At 38.0% G+C, this 24098-nt stretch overlaps 1 protein-coding gene across 1 annotated transcript in view; it reads right to left on the bottom strand.

Moving 5' to 3' along the window:
• Positions 1–7383: 7383 nt before the first annotated feature.
• The window catches only part of CLVS2 (clavesin 2), a 56512-nt gene continuing 39797 nt past the window's right edge, over positions 7384–24098 (bottom strand). The window contains exons 3-5 of the mRNA XM_042016701.1: positions 23134–23244; positions 20413–20633; positions 7384–15688 (exon numbers count right to left, since the gene is read on the bottom strand). Coding sequence (XP_041872635.1) covers positions 15601–15688; positions 20413–20633; positions 23134–23244 — 420 coding nt within the window. The 3' untranslated portion in view covers positions 7384–15600. The remainder of the gene's footprint in view (positions 15689–20412; positions 20634–23133; positions 23245–24098) is intronic.

The following is a 24098-nucleotide window of genomic DNA, read 5'->3' as shown; positions in this document are numbered from 1 at the left end:
ACTTACTTCCCTTTCTTACCAGTTCTCCCCTCACATTTTCTCCACTGTGGACACCAGTCAAGGGCAGTGAGAATTAATCATTTGGCTCCCCTTACAGAGAGTTCTGTGTTTCACAGTATACAGCTTATCTCCTAGGGGAGATGATAACAGCCACAAATTCTCTTCTCCACTGATCAGAGCAGGGATTCAGGTGATTACCTCATATATAGATGTCTAAAGTCAGGTGAGGTGAATTTCCCACATCTATCTTAATGATAGCAAGCCCTTGTAGCATAACTGTCTTTGAAGAATCCCAAAAGAGGACAGCTTTTACAGCAACCAAATCTCAAATCCATCACAGTGTTGGACACTAAATAAACCTGTAGCATACAAGCTATTTTTAGTGAACGTAGGAAAAGCCATACTGGGGAAATGAAAGTCTGCCTAGTCCAGTTTCTCACAGTGGGCAGCAGCTGATGCCCAGGAAGGTTACGAGAATGCTGCAAGCAGGAATAGATGCTCCCCTGGTGAACTGTCAGAATACTTCCAGCCCTGTGTCTCAAGATCTCCCTGAGACAGTGGACATATTCCTTTTGTATTTAATGACCCTAAATAAATAAACCTTTTATGAATATATATTTTGGAAGTCATCTTGGGCATCTACAGTGCTCTGTGGTAATGGTGAAAATATTTTAATTAGAGGGTGAATGAAGACTCATTTCCTCTTATGCATCCTGAATGTGCAGCCTGATAATTTTGTGTGGTGACTCTTTGCTCACGTAAGAAAAAAAACCCCAGAAGGCTATTCAGTTTCTCCAAACCACTCATGAGTTTTTAGGCTTTCATCATACCTTAAACCCCACTGGCTATTTTCAGGGCTGAACTGTCTTAACACATTTACTCTCCATGTGCATATATCATTACATCATATTTGTTATAAATCTATTAAAAAATTTTAGTTTTATGGTATTCTCTCTGTGCAAGCAAGCTCAGAACTGTATGTTCTAGATTGAATGTTGATGGCAGTCTACAATGCTGCAAAGAGAATACAATTTTTTTAACAAATAACACAATAACGTGCTGTGCTCTCTGTTAAAGCAAATTGATTTTCAGTTGAGAGCTGATCAGAAAGGAAAGGAAACCATTACCTCCCCGTCCCCAGTGTGGTTATTTTTGCTTCCTTGATACACATGAGTTCCTTTTCTATCTATAATATTGAGAAATGGGTTGGTTTTCACATGTGAAAATGAAAAATTAGAAAGTGCTTCTGACATCCATGTCAGAATTGTAAGATTTTGAAAGAAAAAGCAAAGCCACAAACTTACTTATTTAATATGCACCTCAGAAGATCTCTTTGGTTGTCAGCAGGTGACAGAGGATGAGGCAGAAGCTTTGGGATGGATGAAGAGAAAAGAAAAAAAAAATAAACCTTTGAATGGAGGAATATGGTTCTGAAGGGCCGGAGGCACATACTAATCAAATCATGACCTTTCTGAAAGGCACCTACAGCAAACAAGAGACGCTGATACAAACAAAAAATAAAAAAGGAAATTTAGTTTGTAAGAACAGTATATGGATTTTGAAAATATACTTGCCTCATATTATAACAAATTGTAAAAATCCCAAGGGTTTTAACAAAATAAAATATCCAAATTGAAGCAGAATTATTTTATGTCATTGTTTTAACTAACATATCATCAAAGGAATAGTTTTATCAAAATAAGTGTATTTAAACTGTTTTAAAAATTTACTTCAAAAATGTAGATGACATTGAAATGTTTTATAGTTTCAACTTTGCTGTATCCAAAATCTTCAGTAGAAAAGAGCTTCTTGGACAAATTCTTGCCAGCCTCACACCAGAAGAATAGGGAAAGATGGGGAAAATTCAAAGGCTTAAAACTGTCCCTTCCCACACAGCCTGACTCATCACACAGATGCAGGAATCCAAACAGGGTGACATTAATCATCTGTGCCCTGGAATTATGGACCTCACTAGCTGAGGATGGAGCCAATAAAGCTGAGGAGTGCATTGCTTAAATTTATAGAGCAGGTGGAAGCATTAACTAAACTTTTCAGAACACTAGGCTTGCATTTTAACATGGACTTGAGTTAATGACATGATTATTTTTCTAGTTCAGTAAATCAGGAAGTAAGTGAGTTTTAGTGCCCTCTTAGACTCTTTAATATTATTTGAGTTAATCTCTTAAAGGAACCAATATATATTTGTGATTTATGACTTTATATGGCAGAAGCCAAGCAACAGAGCACATTCCATTTAAGGGTTTCTCTTCCATGAGAAATTGTGGCAGTTTGGCAAATGGGACACAGAACCAAACAGGACCAAAACTTCCTTTAAAAAATGCAATGCTAATCATTCAGACTCATGATATCACTTTAATAATTGGAATAGCAGGCTTGATTAAAAAAAAAACAAAACAAAAACCCACAACTGTTTTAGTTATATGTTATAAACAGACAGAAAATCAATTTTAAAATCAAAGCCATTTTGAGAAGGAAAATCAAAGACAGATCATTTTAATCAAAATGCTCTTGCAAATAATGACTGCAAACTTGAACATTAAAATCAATACCAGTACTGCCACTAGCCTCTGGTAGCTTTCCTCACAAAATAAAAAGGCCCTTGGGAAACTCTCTCAGCTTGGAAAAGATGACAGTTTTATTCTCTGCCTTCCCAAAATTAGTTCTCTGATGGCACTGATACTTTTCTCCCTAGGGTGCAGCAGTTTTGTTCAGTGAAGCTACATGACAAAAATCCCATGGAAACTAAAACCCATGTAAAGTACCATTTATAAAGAAGAGGTTTTCATATCTGAAATGCAAACCAAGGAGCTGTGCAGTAACTGGCCTCTATTACCCCTCATTATTTAATGACTTCAGCCAAACACAAACTTACTTCTGCCATCTAAAACCCACAAATATCACTCTGCAAACAAGCAGGGGTGAAAGGCAGCAGGCGAGCACCTCTTCCTTATGTGGCACCCAACCAATACACAACTTTCCCTGACAGCGTTTTGTAGTAGATAAATTCTTATCTGAGCTTTAAAATGTAAATAAATAAATAAACAGTGGTCATCTTATTAGAGCTTTTTTTTTCCACGTGTGAAAATAAAGACAGCGTAAAACGAATTCTTTCCTGTGGAAAATACTCAAGATAAACCACATTATTTGCATTTTATTGTCTCTGCAGAGGTGTAAATTGCTGTCATCTTGGGCTTTATATTGCACTGTTAAGGTGCTTCTAGGAAAGGGAAACCAAGCAGAAAATTGGCATCATTATGCATTTCTAAGATCACTATATTTAATCATTAAAACCACCATATCTTTGAATAATAAACTGGGGGGAATAGACAGTCAAAAAAAAAATTTTGCAGCTGCAGGGTTATGAAAGCATCATTTGATGAATTACCTTGAAACAGAAAAAAGGACTCATCTCCTCACCGTCCAAAAAAAAAAAAAAAAAAAACCCACACCAAAAACCATCCCACAAAAATCACCTCATCATCTCAATAAAATTAGAAGACAGGAAAATGGCAAGAAATGAAGATTAGAGAAATTCTTCTCTAATAGATCCACCTTCTTTCTTTCATAATGCAGGATATTAGCAGAGAAATTTAAAGGCAAAGAACTTGAGAGAACTTAAAGAGAAGAAGAAATGATCACAGGTCACATTCCCAGCTTCCCTGGAAACTTCTGCAAGAACCTCAACAAAACAACTAGTGACAGGGGATGTTATTCACAGGAATTGTGACTTCAGGTCAATCTCAGTTAATGACTGAATTTTAATTAATCCACACTGCACTGCAGTTACTTCTGTATTTTACTAAATTCTTATAATGAGGCAGTTTTATCTCAGTGAGAAATTGACAGTAGGCTACATCTTAGAATCACAAAATGGTTTGGGTTGGAATTAAAAATCATTTAGTTCCAGTCTCCCTGCAATGGCCAGGGACACCTTCCACTAGACCAGGTTGCTCAGAGCCCCATTCAACCTGGTCTTGAACACTTCCAGGGATGGGGCACCCTCACCACCCTCTGAGTAAAGAATATCTTCCCTACATCTAACCTATATCTCTCCCCTTTTAAACTGTTCCCTCTTGTCCTATCACTATCTGCCCATGTAAAGAGTCGTGTTACTAGAAGATATATTCCTTTTCCCCTGTCTTTAGTTCTGGAGCTTGAAGACCATCACTCCTCAAAGTGACTGCAAAGCACTCCTCTTTAAGAGACCATGTACCTGACAGGTAGGTCTGCAAGCATTTTTCAAACACTCTCAAGTGCAGCATCTTTATTCACAGTTAACTTTAGTCTACTTTTTTTTTTTCAAAATACACTATATGTCAAAGGGTTTTAATGACTCTAAAATAACTTAAGAGGCTATTGTGGTTTAGTTGGCTTGTACAGGGGTGCATCAGCTTGATGCACCACATGAGCTGAGATCCATGGCTACAGTTTTTTTAAAGAAGAAAAGGAAGTCACATGTAAAAGAAATTAAATCAAGAAAGGTAAGTTGTGATATTCCAGGTCCATGTTTCCTTTCTCTTTTTTCTGAAAACAAGACACTTTGTTTCTCCTTCAGGTCTTCACATATGAGCATTAAAAGGATCTAAAAATGATAAGGTAAAGCCTTAATAGAAAATATCCAGCTGATAGCATAATGCACATTTGTACCTCACACTTTATTCTGAGCACTTTCATATTTCAAGGTATATTCTTGGTTTGTGGTAGCTTGATTTGAACTGTAAAAAGGTATATGTATTAAAGGAAAAGAAAAAATTGTAAAATTCTTGAATATGTTGCCATTTTCCATTACTGTGTTTATTTAGAATCAAATTTTATAAATTTGTGGTTTATACACCAAAATCAAAAAAAAAAAAAAATCCTACTAAGATCAGCACCCCAACATGGTGGTTAGACTTTATTTGGTGATTCTGGGAATGGGATATGGTTAAGACCAATCTGATTTTTACTTCATTGCTCCATGAGGAAGAAATTACTTGTCTGTTAAAAAAATGTTTTTATTTATAGAAATTGAAATGAAAATTAATTCTATCAAACCATACGATTATCTGTTTTCTGTAGCATTACCGCTCCTGGAGATAAAATTTAAACAGCTATGTTTAAATAATACTTTTTCATTAATATTTTTTCTGTAAATTTCATTAGTCTTTTCATAAAAGACGGAAGTTGCAAAGTTGTATATCTGAATAGAAGAGAATGACAGTGTAAAATAAAATATTATCTCCATTTGACCAGTGTGACACATTTTTGCTACATAGGCACTTTCTCAGCTGCTAATCTCCAGGGGTTTCAGCAGTTAAGCTGATGGATGATGGGAAGAGGATTTCTTGACAGCCTGGTAATCTATCCAGAGGGGAGAGGATGCTGTTGGTCAGAGTTCAGGTACTGGAAGGGCTTTTGACTAGCCCACCATCTGTACATGTCTGGAAGGCCAAGGGCTGTTTTTCCCCACTACTCAGCTCACGGGAATGAAAACATCACTGCAGAGAATCATGCAGGCAATGAGACAAAATGCTTTATTTGCTACTCATACAGAGAATTTTTGGCTTTGTGAACGCTTACTACGTTTTTATTGTGCTCAACAGACACTTAGAGATTTGTGTAAACACTGCCAGTACTATTCAAATTATCAGCACAGCTCCCAGTTATCCACTCCAGTACCCTCCACCATTGCAGCACTACTGTGGGCTGCGCCAGAGCTGTGGTAGCATGATAGGTAATTAATTCCACAGACAAGACTCTCCTACTCCTGCACACCCTCCTGACCATGCCACCACACCAATGGTGTGACATCGACACTCTCCTTTTGACTGGAGGTTGTGTATGAGCTCCTGCCCGTACAGAAACACTGGTGTCTGGCAGCACAGGGAGCAAAAAGGATTCCTCTGCCACCTACCTACTTTTATGGTACTACATGTCTAAAAGATCTGTGCAACCCTACTGTAGGTCCTCATTGCTTCCCAGTTCCCTCAGAACAAAAGCGGGTCTGGTACTCTTTCCCCCATCCTCCAGCCCACAAGCTGGTCCCTTCTGGTAGGAAACAAAGGCACTGGAGTTGCATGTGAGCTATGGGATGCTCCAGCCAGCTCCACATCAGGGCCAGGTGTGCTGAGCATGTCACAACATGCTGTCACATGTCAACACAAGATGCCAGCTTTGAGGCCTCTTTTTTTCCACAGATAAATGACATTAGGGAAGGGGGTCCAGCATGGGAGGTGGGGTGAGACAAGCAGATACATGCACACACACACACACACACACACACACGGGTGCACACACTGGGATCACATTGTTTGCAGGGAAAAGCTGCCTGGCAACATACAAATGGGTAGTGGTTACAACTCAAAACACTCTAGCGAGGCATTGAAAACCACATCATTACAGGGGATTCAACTCTGGTCAGCCAGAGGGATGCAAGTGAGGGATTTCCAAGGGAGCAGAGAGCTGTATTGCCATGCAGCTCGCACAGCCATATAATGATGAAATGCACCCTTGTGCAGCCATGGCTTACGTACTGTGTACAGCCACGCAGTGCCTGGGAGCTGAGGGACTATTTTCCCATGTAGATGAGAAACCATCAATATTTTTTCAACATATTGCAGTGCTGGCATAAGAAATGCATCTGCATACACCACTGAGATTATGTGTGAAACAGGAAGCTACTGCAGCCTATTTTTTTTTTTAATCTATGTAAACCAAAGATAAGATATGGAAAGTGTACAGAAGAGGTGAATAAGGTCCTTGTGTCTAAAGCAACTACAAAAATGACATTAAAAAGCACATAAACACATTACTGTAATTCACTGGGTCTCTCCCTCCCATGGAAAAAAATCAACATATAGAATGAAATACAGTCATTCATCAGGCAGTGCTCCAATGTCACACAACCTCCTCTATCCTACCCTGGTTAATCTCTCCTGAGAACAAAAATATTTTCCCAAAGAAAGGGACATCTCTGTGCAGAGCTAATACCATTTCTCCCTGATGTGGCATCAAAAGAAAAGTCAATGAACACAAGACAATGCTAGGGAACACACTACAGACAAGTGTTAGAGGCAGGAGAGTAGGAGTTATCTTTGAGGGGGAAATGAGCTTTCCTTGCGTTGCATCGCTACATGATCTTCACCTGTGAGACAAGAGAGACTTCCAAGTGACAGTTCAAAATAATATTGTAAATGTAAAATGTGTTAACTCTCTAAAACTTACTGCTGGGTGGAAAGAGACATTCAGTGTCACCAGACTTCCATGCTGACATACCACTCAGTTTTCTTTCAATACCTTGGTAAAAAAAAGTGCAGTTCATCCAATTGAAATATGTCTTCCATACATGTTTTAGCACAAGGAAGCCAGACAAACACTCCCATGTACAAACACAAAAATATATATGTATTTTAATTTTCATTTGGTCATATTTTATTTAACAGAATGTCATTCTTCCTCAATAACCAATGATGATTTAAAGTAGTAGCACTCTCCAAAACAGCCCATTGATCACACAGAACTGATGATATTTAAATATACAATATAAAGAGTGATGTTTCACAAAGTTGTTTTACCTTCAGACTTTAAGTTAGAACACAACAGATCAAAATTAACCATTTCACTAGATCCAAGAATAAAATTCAAACTAACAAGAAGTTGTGAAAAGAGAACAGTTATTGAAACTTTACAGAGAAAGAACATGATTAATAAACTTGTCCTGGCTTTACAAATCTCAGACCCCCTGAGTCCTAACAGTACTGAGCTGAGAAAGAAACAAATTTTATCCTGAGGATACAAGCACTGTTTGTAAATTATTCCTTATTTTATTTTTGAATTTTGATATGATGCTGTAATATTTTCCATAAGGCTCCAAAGTAGATTGCTGCATGCAAAAACCCATTATTCAGAAGTTACCGCTATGCCAGTACTACAGATTACAAGAGCCTTAAGGCACAGATTGCCAATCTGCAATTTTAGATGTTGCCATGACTAGCTGTTAATCATTATTCTCATAACAGAGTTGTATTAATAGATTATGTGAGTGCTTTTGTATTTGCATGAGTGCAGAATCAACAGAGTTAACGTGATTTGTGAACAGCCTTCACTGGGACATGAGTACTTCTGTAATCTGTTGTTGATTAAATGTTGGGGCAGTAGTTCCTACGTGAAGAATGACAACTAACAGTCAGGGGAAGGTAACATCTTAAATCACAAGAGCTGTCTCATCTATACTCCTAGACAGACTCTTCTGTTTTGTATTCCGCTATCATGTGGTTGGCCTTGGTCTCATTTTCCATTTCTCCCTGTTAACCAGAGATTTATACAAGGGAAATATTTAAAATACTCGTCCTCAAGATCTAGTCTGCAGATTATCAGTGTGTTTTTTTTACAGTTTTCTTCTGTTATTCATAGAATAAAGTACACACAGAAGACAGGATGGTGTTGAATGCAAGAGGGTAGGAAAAGGGCTGAAGAGCTGGGAATGTTTTGCAGAACACATTTCACAATAGGGTGAAAGAGCTAGAGAAGCAAATGATTTATAAGAGGCATTATTCTCAAGTTGAACACTAGCAAACTGCAAAGCCGTTTTTTTAATAGTGTCAGGTAATCTATTCATAATTTTAGAATGACATTTTTTACTATTTAATTCTTTCTACCATTGCTGCATCAAAGATGCAGGTGAACCTCAGGGACAACCATACTCAAAGGAAAGTGATTATACACTAAGTCCCATCAAGGATACAATGCAACCAAGCCCTGGAAGTCTTTAAGTTATCATAATCTTAGGCATTACTTGTAACTATCACCAATTTGATATTCTTAGGCACTGAGTGCAATGCTTAAAGCCATCAGTTTCCTTTAAATCTTCTGTGCTCTGAGTGACTAATGGCTACAGTTAACATCACCAGCAGCACTGTTCAAAGACATGGGACACAGATCGCCAGCTACAGCTCGAAGGCTGCACAATTAGCACAAGACACCCAGGTTTGTAGGGGAGATTCCCACAACACTTCCAGTCACAGCTTTCCACAGAGTAGGCCCTGATGTCAGGGCAAGGCAGGCTGTAACTCAAGCAAGCGCTGAATTCTCCCGCACAATTTTCTCTGCAACAGGGTCTTGCAGAATACATCCCTCCATTCTCTTCCTATGGACAGGTTGGGGGGTTCTACCCTTCCAGCTCCTGCATGCTACATGATACCCACATCCTGGGAGCTACTGTGGAAACAGCAGCAGCAGAGGCACTTCAGGTTCAGCATATGCATCAGGTTTAAATATATTGAAACTGGGTTTGTGTGGTAAAGTGAGAAATATGTTATTTCTCCTTCCTGATGACAGATGTGTCATGGGGTTTGTAAGCCCTCTCATATTACTGAGCAGGTGAAAGCCTCCCTCACTACAAAAATGGCCAGTAAGTTCATTCCAACTCACTAAGGTTGTTTTCTCCATAGGCCTTCCACCTTTCCTTACAGCCACAGGGGTCCTTTCATTCTCTGCCTCCATGACTTCTTCAGCCAGGCAGGACACAGCACTTCACATATTCCTGGGACCCATTTCCAGGTGAGGCTCTGCTGTCATGTTCTGATCCCTTAAACCATGCTCACAAGCTCAGCCACAGTACCTACCATTTCATATGGTAACTCAAACATTTTATAAAGATTCAGGAAACTTCATCGTGGCCATACATGGTAGATGGTGTGAAAAATGGAAAATCTGCTCACAGTCTAGGGGTGGGGGACTCAGGCTACTGATTAATTTCTTGGAAGTGTCAGTGCAAATTCTATCACATCATTTTTGTCATTCATACAGCTTTCCACTGCAAGCTTGCTTCTGTTTTGGTTTTTTTTTTTTAATTACTGTATTTTATCATCTTCTATTATCTCTTCCCTTGATTTTTTTCTACCCTTAAATTTTTATTAACCAAGGGACCTGATTTGAGATGCCAGCCTTCAGGCACTGCTGTGTGTTGCTGATGATGCGACAGCCTCTTTAAGGAATCACAGCACCATTTCCATATCAAATAAAAATCCTAACTAACTCCCACCATTTGTCTACAGCAAATTGACAGATATGTCAATTCTCTGGAAGTGAATTCTCTACAAAAGGAAGCTTTGTCATACCTTTATTAGAGAGGACTTGTTATAAGCCACTAGTTCAGAAAGATCTGGCTGACCACTGTCCCCACAGAGAAAATACTTTGGCCACATTTTAACAAAACGTGTACCATAAGGAATTATCAGCATCTTTCATTTGAAGTCTCTCTATTTCACCTGTGTGCAGTGCCCCACCTCCCTTTGGATTCCACAGCAATGGCATCAATTCTGATTTTGAACTCACTGCAAAAACCTCTTTTTTCTCTATTTTTAAATTGATATCATGCAAGTGTTAACACGTCTTTTATCAATCAAAGCAGTTTACACACACAAAACACCAGAGGAGAAGTGACAAAATAGTGGGAACTCGTGCCCCATGTTTCAACTTTATCACTGCCCAGCCCTGCACAAGTTGTTATTTTTTAACAACAAAACCACTTTGCAACTTGTGCAATCCAACAGGGGTCAATGTCATTCTAAGATCCCAAAAGCTGATAGGAAAAAAATTCCCACACAACTGAAAGCTGCAATGCAGACTGAAGGGAACGTCCAAGTGAATCTGCTAAATATAGACTTTTGACCCAGGATCATTCAAAGTTACAAGGCAATACAGAATGTAAGGTTCTATCTACCTGGCTTGCACTTTCATTTGGGGTCACTTGAGCACGCCTCTAAACGAAACACTGATGTTCCTTGTACAGTTAATGGGAAATAAGTATCTTGTTTCATCCCTGACCAAGTTTAGAATTCTTTACGGGGCAAATTTCCTTTTGGAGGGTCTTTGAATTAAACTACCTTTTTTTCCCAACAATCAGACAGGGAAGAAAGGCATTTCATTTGGGGGACATACTCCCCTTTTGCTATTTCCTCAGCAGAAACGGTTAAATTTGGATTTAACTCCACAGGAAAGCATATCACCCCTGGTTTGCAAAGGTCTCATGGTAAAGTGTTCTAAAGAAACTAAGCATGAGTGAATCGGAAATAGGACCTTCTTACACAAAATAGGGACACATTATTTTCTCTCTGGCAGTTAAAATCAGACTGGGTGATCAAAGTGTCATCTTTGCCATATAGAAAAATGTATTTCATTGACATATGTCTCTAACTTGCTGTGTTTCTCTTTTGCTACCTGAGAAACAGGATAACTATTATTTTCTCAATTTCATAGAGTGTTTTGAAGTTTGTGGACAAAAGAACTATTCTCAGCACCAGAAGTACACACTCACAAGCTACTTGCAAAACACCTTTCTTTAGGGGGACCTGATCCAGCTAGCCATGTGATTAAGTGTTTATTCAGTACAGTCCTTTGAGACATTTGCTTTTGTCTTTCATATTGATATTTATCTTCCAAATTTGTCTTGGAACCCAACACTGACAATAGCTCAGCAGGACATTCCCCAGAGACAATTAAAGATTATCAAATCCAAACTCAGCATCCCCCTAAAATCCCATTTTAATATTCTAAACAAAATCCTGAAGCCTGATTGATTTTGGATTTTTCTCTCTTGCATGCTCTTTCAAACATGACTTTATCAAAAGACTTGACAAATACATACATCGATAATAATAACAGAAACAATATAATAACAGGGATATGACCAAAGCTTATTGCAGTGTTTTCCAAGTAATGCTAAATGGTAGTTCTTAGGATGCTTGACAAACTTTAATTTCCCAAACAGAACAGGAAAATAATAAAAGGCATAAACAAAACACTGCCAGGTTACAATTTTGTCAGGTAATGTGCTTAGGCTTGGCTGTGACTATGATTAAATAATACAAAGAGCATTCCATGCAAGGTACTGAGCTAAAACATTTGAGAGCGACATTAAAGTGAATCTGCTCCTCCACATATGAGTGACCTGTTGAGGCCCCTTTTACTCCTCTTTTCTTTAATTCTGTGTTCAGTTTGTGGCTAGGCATAGCATGTTTGTAGAGTGCAAAACATCTTTTTAAATATGCTATACAGTAAATTTACATTTCTGTAAAGACATCTCAAACTATTTTACAACTAATAACTATTGGGAGTCTGTGTATTTGTTGGAGCTTAGTGGGTCTGATTACCTGTCTCTATAAATCAGAGTCTACTGATATCTCTGATTACAAGGAGGTTTTGGTCATGAAAGTTTCCATAACTTTTACATATATTTTTAAACATCTGTGTCTTGGAAAAGTCATCATGTAAGAGGATATTTTTACATCTTAGCAAAGGCTTAAAACTATCAATTTTTACATTTTTTTTTCTAAAACCTCCTTTTTTTTTAATGTAGTTGGACAGGTATATCCAGTTTCTCCACTAAGTTCCTCATATTGCAGGATATTTTTAATATGCATATCGGCATGCATAATTACAACAAGGTTTTATTCTACCCAATACACAAGAAAGGTAAGAAATTAAGAGGAGTTCCTCCCAAACATCTGCATTCTGGTTTTAGCACTTCAATTCTGCTATAAAAATTAGACAGCAATTCCTATGGTAATAAAGATTGGAAAAAGTTTTCAGTCCAAATTCATCTAATAAAAATTGAACTACCTATAAAGATTTTCTACAAGAAAGATGGAACCCTTTATGTACCCTGATATGTAAAAGAGAAATGCCTTGAAAGAATACTGAGAGCAGGTAAAGTATATTTATTTCTCTTACCCATTTCCATATTCTTTTTCAATGTCACAACTGCAATTACCACTGTCAGAATTTGCTTCAATGAAATAAAAGCTGCAGCCAAGAAGACCTGTAGCCCGACTCTTTAACAGAGAGAATCTTATTGAAAAAGCAGTTTTGTTCTTCCTGAAAGATGAGGTCCTAGTTACACAAAACTATAATATATCCTACTTTCACTTTCTGGAAAGAATGTATTAATACTTATTACCTTAAAATTGAAATCAGGCATCTGAAAATATTACATAAATTACAGTTAAGTGCACAAATAAAGGATTTTCAAACAAATATTTATAAGCTTCAAAACAAATTTTAAGTTCATACAGGAACGGATTTGCATTTTTTGATTGGACAGGTGGGGTACTCTGAAATCAGCATTCTGCTGTCTTACAGCAAAGTCAGGCCCATGTATCTAAATGGATCCATGAAGATGTTGATCACCACTGTGTCACAGTTTGTATGCATGTGGAGTACTGACTAAATCCTGAAGCCCTTACAAGGAGAAAATTTCTACTGATGTTTAAGTTTTATCTGATAAGGATTTAAAAATCATATCAATGACGATATACTATTTTACTAACCAGAAGTGTGGAAATATATAACATACATTCAAATATGGCACTTATGCAAATACTGGAGACACATCTCACTTATACAACATGATGTTACAAGGAATGTGAAAAATAGAACTGAATAAAATAGTATATAAGAACAGATCATTTTTTCAAGTCTCTCAAACTACAGAAGTAGTATTAGAACAGTTTCTACTACTGAAAAACTTGTAGGACAGACAGATAAGAAGTTCAGGCTCTGTATCTCTCCTCTCTGCATTTCCTAACACGTATCATGAAAACAGAATTAGGAAAGCAGAAAGGTGATGAGTTGTTCAGAGAAGTTCCTGCAAGGTGATGGCATATTAGGGAATACACTATTTATCAGTGCTGCTAACGACCTGCGAAGTAGGAGAGCTTTATCTGTGTGTTGCCTGGGCTAATCAAGGGTTATGCTGGAAGAGTCAGGGTCCTCTCAGCCCTGAGAAACGCTGAAGCTGCCACCACAGGAGTTACAGCTAAACTCTAGACGACAGACTTTCAAGATTTCACTCTCTGCTCTTAACTCATCTCAGCCTACCAAATCTTACAGCTGTAATCATCCTGGATGAGGAGAGGTGGCCTACAACCAGTAACTTTAAAACTTCACTGATCACTGAAGTGATGGAAGAAATGTTTCAAACTCTAGCACTTGGGAGGCAGGGTTGTTGTGAGCCAGCACGTCCACTGTGGTCAGTGTTTTCCTAACTAATCCCTGCATTGCCTGGACATGCTCTTACAATACCTCTAATTATTCAGATGTCTTGCTGGGCACCCTGTGTGTCTTCCCACTCTGACTGTCGATGTAAATCCTAATAAGAAATTACATTCTCACCTCAGCATACCACAGGCTGCACACACATCAGCCAGCACACAGAGATGACACAATACCTATGTTTCAGCTGATTTACCCAATCCCTAGTGAAACCTGTTGACCTTTTGAGGTAAAATGTATTTCTCTATTATGGCACATGTTCAATATATACAGTTACACTACAACCAAAACAAAGGTATCCTAAACATATAGGCTGAGATGTTTGACTACAACTTATTAATATTAATCCTTGCTTGGAGTGGAATGCTGTTATCTATGGAAAGTTTTACTATATTAATAATGACAGTGTCTCAATATACAATCTATAATATATCTAAGTACATTGAATAGGTATGATTTCTTGTATAAATCTCCAATGAAATATACTTATCTAACAATGCCACCTTGTATGCTTGTCAGAGATTGGTAAAAATATATATATATATGTATCCAGTCTCCCAGTGCACAGGATTCAGTGATTAACTTCTAACCTCTGCTGCCAGGCTTTACTTTCAGATACTGGTTATTACCCTGCATTTAGAGGACTAATGCCTTGCTCCAAGGGAGAACAAGAGTTCTGGAAAACTTCTTGATGTGCACCCAAAATGCAAGAGAAGTAACTCCAACGTGTCCCACATTACAACACCCAGATTACGGTACCAAGCCAGGTTACTTGTGTAAATGAAAAGTTAGGGAAGAAACCTCAGAGATCCATATAGCTAAACAACAAGGCTATCCAAGAGCTGGTTCCAGTTCACCTGTGATCTTTCTCACAATGCACATGGTTTATGCTAAATTACAATCCTAAGCCCCAGGGTTATTTGTTAAACCAATTCCTACAGTTAGGAAACATTCCATTGATTACAGCATCTCCCAAGTTCTTATATTCCCTCTTTATCTTAGCAAACACTACATGAACATTGCAGAAAAAACCCAGTAGTCAATGTACTAGCTGGCTTCCCATGGGAAGGACAATATTTAATTGACTTTGATGTTTCTCTTTGTTCAGTACATGTTTCTCTCTGTTCAGTACATGTTTCTCTCTGTGTATGTGTGTGTGTGTGTGCGCATGTGAGAACACACACGTTTTCTTCTCTTTTTTACGGTGCACTTCACTTCACTGACATGTTTAATAGTCACTCATTTCCATAGCACTTGTTTACCATAACTTACAAAGTAAAATTGGAGGATTATATTGTATTTACAAACAAGTTGGCACTTACAGAATAAATTATTGATTCCTTTTTTTTTATTTCATTTTCTTTTTTTCTCCATTTCTTTTTCACCAAAGGGCATCCAGAATTCAGGCAGAATAGTAAAACCTGCTGCCATTATGCTACATTAACACGAGTAAATAGGATTCCAGCTGTTACACTCTTTCCCAACGATTTGCTTGTTGCTGAGAGGCAGTGCCTTCCACCTCAGTTCATGTCCAATGCTCAAAAACTGTTAGTCAAGTGAAAGCAAAGGCTGCATGTTTTCCTCCTCATTCTTATCCATGCGTTTCAGCACCCCAGGATCCACGACTGACTGAGACCTGCAGAGGGACAACATGTTTATCTGACATTTCTAGATCAAGACAAATGAGGGTAAACCTCAGCTTTCTTTTGTTTATTTTAATTTCTGTCAGGGCTTAAAAATAATGGTACAACATTACCCAAGCATCTGATCATTGCAAACCATCAGGAAATACCCTCATGGAAGGATAACAGGGCTTTAAAGGGCTCAGTGCTGATTTGTAAATATAGGAGCAAAAGGTAGAATAATGTGGATCCTCTCTTCAGTGAAATCATGAAGCAGGGACTATCCTCCGGACACAAGAGCAAACTAAGCTGTCCTCTGTAGTGACTTAAGCACTGACCATCTCTCCAGAAGGTTATACAGCACTGGACTGGCAAAGAAGGTGCAATTCAGCCACCCAGCTGGCTAATCACACACTGCAATTAGCGGGATGTGTCAGCTGGAAGCACAAGTTGCTCCTTTTCTGAATAGCATCTTAATTCAACAGTGCGAGATCCTAAGCCAAACCAAGGGAACAGTGCCATGGTTAGCAGGATTTCTGGAGCAGTGAACAAATGTGTCAAACTCACTTTTCAGCTCAACTGAACAGGGCAGGGAAGGATGCTGAGGGCAAATTCAGTGGTGATTGTAAACTTCCTCTGGATTCTCTGATTCAGCCCAGAAGCATAACATGGTACCAGTACCCTGCAACAGCCATATGTGACGGACAAAGAGGAAAACCCAGTCCTCAGCAAAATCAAAATGCTCCATAGAAAACAACGCCTGAAGTGTTAAGATGGGGTCCCATATCAGCTATGGCTCAGCTGATCAAAAAGCAGCCAGTTCTGGGGTACAGTAAATGCAACCCCTGTTAGATGTTTCCTTTAGTGAGATGAACCTCATGCAGGAAATGCCTATTTCTTTCTGTAAAGAAGATTTAAGATGACTAAAGAGCATGTATACATCTCTACAATGCAGACATCTATTTTTGATCAGTGGAAGCACCCTGTGCCTGCAGCATTGCTACAGATTTGCCCATTTAGAGGGCTACAGTGCAGAGAAAAACCTTTACAAATTCTAACCTTTCCTAAAATAAGCATATGGAGTCAATCTGCCACTCTCATAAACTGGCATCATCCAGTGAAAACAATGAATGAGGTTGATGAGACCTTTCTCAAAAAAATCTAAAGAAAACTTACAAAAACACAAGAAAAAACATCTGACTTAAAGCGTAGATGAAAACTTTAGATACAAGGATATTTTCTAATAATATTTATCGCATTCTCATACTAATACTAAAATCAAGAAAATTAACTTTAAAAATATGACCATCTCTCTTGTGATAAGCATAATTTAAACTTTTTAAATTAAGAGTATACAATAATACTCATCCTGAACACTAGTCAGTTCCTCAGGCAGAAAACTAAACTGCTGAATTAAAAACGCTTTTTTAAAATCTTCACAAGGTACCATGCCAATGCAAAGCTGTTTGAAAATTTGCTGGTGGGAAGCTGCACTCATGGAAAATCCAGCTCATCATGACAAAAATTGCTGTGGAAGCAAATTAACTTCAAAGGTTTGCCAACTGGATGTAGTGCTAAAACTGAGCCTTTTCCCTCGGCTGCCAATGACTGAGCAGACAGGGTTTCCAGTTCTCATCTGGGAAAAACTGAAGGGGAGCTGGAATGGCTGCAAACCTGGTCTCAAATTCCCAGGGCTTCCAAAATCCCCAATGCCCAGGCAGGTGTAAAAATTGAACTGCACAAATCCTGATCTATGGTTTGTAAGCTCAGACGCCCAAATGCCTTAAAGAAGAAGGAGAAACAGTTTGCACTCAGTTTTAAACAGAAATTTACTGTCATGCTTCATCCCCTTCAGCAGCAATTCACAAATGAAGGTATGTGAAAGGAAAAGCATTTGCTTAAGTCTAAGCTCCTTCTCTTCTACCTACATCTCCCAAATAACTTTACAAACATTACTGAATACATTCTCAGAAAACACAGTGGGACAGAGTTATACTACAAAGACCCATTGCAGAGGTGAGGAACCAAACCACAGCTCCTCTGCAAAGCTTATCAACACAGATATCTGCCCTGCTGGGTTAGGTGAGAAGAGGATGCAGGTCTCCAGCTGGGTGCCTCAGAATGACAGCCACGGGTGAGCACAGCCACAGGCTAAACCTGACTGCTGAGACAGCTGCAATGTTGCCAGATGACATAAACAAGCTCTCCCCAGAGGTCTGTGCTACAGGTGGCATTAATTCCTCCTTATCTCCACCATCCCCTCTGCAATCAACCTTCCTTTCAAGGTGAAGTCATCCAATTAACCAAATTCAAGGAGATCTGGAGGAATGTCAGTGGTTCACATTGGGGGCAAAAAATGAGTAAGAAAGAAATGAAGTCTCAGTAGGATTGTGGTATTAAAAAGACATTCTTTTAGTACAGTAAACTAATTTTTAAATGGTAAGCCAAATAAAACAAGATAATTGTTGGAGGTCTGCTATCTGCTTGTGAAATTTGTTCTAAGCTAAGCACTTTTCATTGACTTAGTCATGGCTTTTTATGTGTTAAAAATCTTCTGCACTAACGTATGATACTGACTGTGGGTTTAAACTGAGAGAAGCAACCTATCAATTTCTGAATCCAAGTTAAATTTAATTTTTAATGAAATAGAGTTTATTTGTTTTATCTTAACTTTTTTATTTGTGTTTTAACAGAGTCTGTGCACTTAACATGCTGGAGGTCTTGGGACTTTCTGCCAATCTTAGTACCAGCATATTAAGTCTACTTAGTACTCTTCATGTCCAGCAGCAGGGAACAAGGATTCCAGCAGATGCTCGGGGCATGCTAACTGAGAAAGAATGCATAGAAGGTGAAGAAATTTTAGTTTAATATTATACAGATATAAATTTCAACGTGTTTCTTTTCTGCACCAGGTCTCCTACTGTGTCAGTTCACCCAGACTGAAAGAATGTCAATTTGAAGCTTACACTGAAGTGTAATACTGTATGAAAGTTTTTAAGAAAAGTTAAATGAGAATAAAAATTATTTGACAAAGAATAAAGAACATGGTCAACTCATTGCTTTTCCACTTAGTAATATGCTTGCCCAGGACAATCTGGAAAAGTCTGCTCCAAAAGGACTTATCACAGGCCTTCTCATACTTTTTTTTGTTGCACCCTTGGATGAAGTTATTTATTCTCACGACATCATTTTGCAGCAGAAAGATTTCTGCATTTCAGTTCCTTAATTCCATCCTTCTGTCTAAGACAGCTTCTCTATTGTCTCATAATTCTTGTATTACATGCAAATCATATATAAGTGTATTGCTCACCTTTCCCCTCCCCTGGCTCTTTTTCTCTGTCCCATTTTCTCCATTAATTGTATTAATTACATAATTCTAGCTTCATATATCTGGGCATTGGGGATTTTAGAGGCTCTGGGAATTTATGGCCAAAGCTCCCTCACTGGGAATTTGAGACCAGGTTTGCAGCCATTCCAGTACCATTCTATCATATAGTTTCAGAACCTTTTTTAACTTTTTATCCTAGCTCATTCCTATACAGTTTCTTGCTATTTCCCACTTCCAATGCAGTGTAGGTTTTTTCAACACAAAATCCTTAAACTTTATTGCTTTTTTCTTTTTTTATTTCCTATAGCAATCTTATGTTGTCTCCTCTGTTTCCACAAAAATATCTCCCTTTTAAACCCCACTGTCCTTTCCAGTCTAGGCAATATTTTCCAGCCAAAATCATCTTCCTGACTGAGAAATCTGAAATTATTTTATCCTGTTTGATCTGTTTCCAGAGTCTCTTTCCCTTTTGCATCACATGCTATCTCCTGAAACTGGGTTCCCAGCCTAGCACATCCTAACTTAATTTTAATGATTTTATATATTGATTTCTGCCTTGTTTGTTCTTTTCTGATCCATTGCTAGGCCTCCCCCTCATGAGCTGCACTCTGACTTTTGCTGCCCTTTCTGCTGCCCTTTCTGCTACCTTTTATATCACAGTTGTAATCCTTACCATTTTCTCAGTTTAGACTACTGCCCTGTCAAGGTTGGATCAGATTCACCCCTCCCAAGTTAATGACTTCACTGCTTCCATAGTTACTGAAGAGGTAACTAAGCTCTTCCTATACTTTACTCTGAAAGGTAAAATGCAGCAAGCAATTACACTGTACCTTTTCAAAGAGAAGAGTATCAAATGCCAGGATGTTTACCAGGCTTGAGTATAGCAATTGGCACTGATTTTGGTCCTGGTTCTCCTCCTATTTTCTCAGGCATGCAGTCACTGTGACTGATGTTTCAAACACTGTAAATGCCCTGGCCCTTACAGGCTGGTGGATACTAGGCAGTGGGCTACGAGATGGAGGAAGATAAGAGCTATCATCACCACCCAGAAAGAAAACTGGCCCCACTTTACCCTCTGCACGGAGGCTCATTCCAGCTAGCACTGTTTCTCTAATAAGTACCGTAGGCTGAGGTGGGATAGCAGCTTATTCCAAACACATTACTGTGTACACAACCTATATGGCACCACAGAAATAATCAGCTGCACTGCGTTCACAACTCACATGAGTAATGATCAAGGCCATGATCTCTCATCAACACTGATCTTTTTAAGAAAGGAAAAAAAAATAATGGTCCTCATATATAATAGACTGATAGAATTTATCTGACTACCTACAGCTTCATAAAAGAGGAGGAAGGCAAATGTTAACCTTATGGCAATAGTAGAAGACAGCAGTAACTTTAACTCACCTTTTCATGGATTTGGGAGAGAGGTCCTTTTCTATATCCTTTGCAGGAGTATTGTAGGAGTCCGCATTGCATTCACTGTCATCATCGTATTCATGGTCAAGCAGTGTTCTTGCCCATGTCCCCATGTCATAGGGGGGCAACATTCCTCCAAACTCTGAAGGCAGGATCTCGGGGTGGATGAGCTGATGCAGGCTGTTGAGGTTGTTACCATGCAGGAATATCTATATGTATGCATGCAGGTAAAAACACAGGTGTATCACCAAAAATCATCAAAGCCCAAATGAGACCATCATCAGGAGAATTTTGTACAATTTCAATATTTTGGTTGTTTTGGGCTAACAGAGGTGCAGAGGAAGGCACACGTCACCTCTGCGTTAAGCATGGTCACACCATGTTCATAAATATCCAAAGTGATTAAAGTATAAATAACTTAAAATGTTGGCAGGGAAAGGGACTTAAGGAGGGCAAGAACTGATGTCTGGTAGCTAGATGGACAGAATATTAGATAGACAGACAGCCTTGTTAATCTCTTGTTAACTGACCTCCCTAATTCTGTGAATTAAAGTAAGTGAATTAAATTAAGATTATAATTAATAAAAAAAAAAATATTCACCATATGCAACAAGGAATATATATTGACTGTCAGCATCCAGCCATGAGTTCTATAAATAAGATAAATTGTGCAGTGTAATGATAACAGTGCTGGAAATATTTTCTTCCTTAATCTAGTGATAGCAGTAACTGCCATTTATACTTGACAATACCTGAAGTAAGTAATAACAGTAAAATAATCCCTGTGACAACACTGAATAGTTGATGGGAATAGTTGATGGACTATTTGATATTTACCATCAATGTTTTGGTAGACTGACATTCATACACATTTACATATCTGTATATTAGTATGACGTATATATGAATACTTGTATTTATGTTTAACTTTATTGTTTCCCCTCAGAGATCCTTAACATTCCACTTCACCTTGCAGGGACCCCTCTGAGCAGCTATACCCTTAGCATGATTTATCAAGAGTTAAATTCAAAAGGCAGAAAGACACAGACTAAATATATGCTTGTCTTTTATTGCTTATATTAGACCATCTTCCCAGTCAGCTGTGGAGACAGAAAAGTTAATGTGACCATGGAAAACCAGTGATTTTCTTTCATCTCAGAAAGGAACTTGTCCTTTTGTGAAAGAACATTTATTAATGGTGAAAGTAATTTGCTTTATGGTGCCTTTATAGCTGAGTGTTTTACTTCTTAGCAGTTGTTTTTATATATGCCTAGTACTACATTTATCTGAATATAACTATCAGTTGCAAATCTACCTGACAAATTTAAAAAATACATAATAATTCAGGATAAAAAAACCCCAGATAAATAATAAGCCTAATGAGAAAAATCTAAAGAGAATTCTGTGGGGTTTAGGTTTTTTTTCCCCCAATTGTTTGTTCTGCATCCAATACTTTAAATCTGATTTAAATTTTATGTGCTGGCCATAACTTTCACATTTTGACACTAAGTTTAGAATTGTAAATCAATATTTAACTACCTGACTACTTTTTATAGGTATTTGGTATTGACAAAAAACAGTTGTAAAAAGTCAGCATTTCTGAAAATATATGCCATTGATTCAGGTGTCGAAATAAAAATTTAGATGGTTACTGATAAGCCTCCATGTTCAACTGCCTTGTCACTCATTTTTAATGCTGTAACACTCCTATGAGCTGCACTTTACTCCCTTGTTATGCATACCCAGCACTTGAGTTGAAAAGGCCTCAGACATATCTGGCACTACAATGTTCTTCGCAGAAGCTGCAGTCAACAGAGTGCAACTGAATCCTGCAAAATGGGGCTTCATTTGCATATTCATAACAGATATTGCATAATAGGCTTTGTGATCTATAGTTCAAAATCTGTAAATACCAGAGGCCTCTCAAGCATAATCTGTCAGTGAAAAACAGCTACACACCAAGGATCATTGTGGCCTTGCAGACTGTGTTAGAGGAGAGAAAATACAGAGCTGCTTAGAGAGCTGGTTCCACAAAAAAATGTAATCATGCTCTTTGTAGTGCCTTTGTACATGATGTTGATTGTGTTTTCCTGGATGACAAAGTTCCTGTTACAGAAATAATCATTCTATAAGCTATCACCACCAAGCTCTAATTTAATTGCACTGATGCAAGTGGTACAAATTCAGCAACATCTTGGAGGCTGCTCATGCTTATGCACAGATGCATGCACACAAATTCCCTTTTATTGGCTTTCATTCAAATTAGTATTTGCAAACTAATACTACTAGATGCCAGCTGGGTATTTTAGTTTGTGCTAATCTCAAGGAAATCACACTAGGAAAGGACTTTGTACTCACTAACTCTGTTTTTAAAATAAAGACATAAATCATTTTAACAGAAATTAAATAGAATGGAATTGAATACAACCTTAATAGAAACTGTAATGTGGCAATATTTTTTATATAACCCCCAGGAGCAAACATATGCTTACATTTTAAAATACATTTAAGCACACTGCTTGACTGTGTCCTTAAAGGATAATGTTGTAAAAGTTTCTAAAACAGCTGAAGGTACCTTTTACCACACAGATATATTTAAACATTTTCCACCAATAGCAAGCTGATATCTCATGTTGATCTACTTTATTAGACTATGATGCATCTGCTGACGGCAACTGGCAGGAAATGGACAATTAAAAAGAAGAATACCCTTTTTCGTGTCTTCTCCTTTAGAAAGGGCCGGATGACTGTGTAGAGGGCATGGATATACCACGGCTGATTGACAAAATGTATTCCTCCAAACCGAGCTGGAAAGCTGTCCTGTGTGTCACAAAACAAATACATACAATTTGAGCTGACTCTTAACATATGTAGGACATGCATCAAATACCTTATTTTTTTCTCTGAACGCCTTTATCTTAATAATAAACCTTTAACAAGAAGAAAGATTATTCCAAACTGTGTTCTCTCAATTGGGTTCCAACCTTCCACACCAAGGAGTAACACAGCTTGGACAGAGTAAGTGTGGAGGAAGTGTGCTGAGATAGCTACATTATTCAAATAAAGGCATGGCATTTCTAACCTCCAGAAATGCTTTAAACATTTATGATTTGCCCATAATCCATTTATACAATGTATTTTTCTCTTTTCCACTTCTATGGATTTTATTCATTTTTAATAGTAACGATCTCAACTCTTCCAGTGACATTGAAGAGCACTAAAAATGTCCCTCGTCTCCACCTTAAAAAGAAAGTGTAAATCTAAACTACTATTCAAAATGTCTCCAATATTATCCATATTTCATAAAACTGAGACTGCATTAAAGATTATGCATAAACTGTTATGCAATATCCATGACAGTAATTCTTGTCACATAGTCAGAGACCTTCTGGGAACTTAAATGTAAGGACAGCATATCTGTATTGAAGCAGTGGCTTTTCTTTTTTACTTGCTGAAAATCACAAGGGGCAGATAACTCACTAGGAAAAGATTCTGATATGCATTTTCAATTTCTAAGTCGAGAGAATATGCCAGAGGGTTTGGCAGTTTGAGGAGGGCAGCCACTCTGTCCTGGAATACAATTGCCAAATTCCTTGTGTGTCCTCATTTTGTCTTTGCCTGGTTGATCATATGCACAAACAATGCAATAAGCCGTCTCCTACATTGCCCAGAGT

This window comes from Corvus kubaryi, unplaced genomic scaffold (genome assembly GCF_017639235.1).
Source record: "Corvus kubaryi isolate FWS band 111438036 unplaced genomic scaffold, C.kubaryi_AGA036_p1.0 split3-73, whole genome shotgun sequence".
NCBI lineage: Eukaryota > Metazoa > Chordata > Aves > Passeriformes > Corvidae > Corvus > Corvus kubaryi.
The sequence above is the reverse complement of the archived record's forward strand: the minus strand, read 5'-3'. Positions and strand labels throughout refer to the sequence as shown.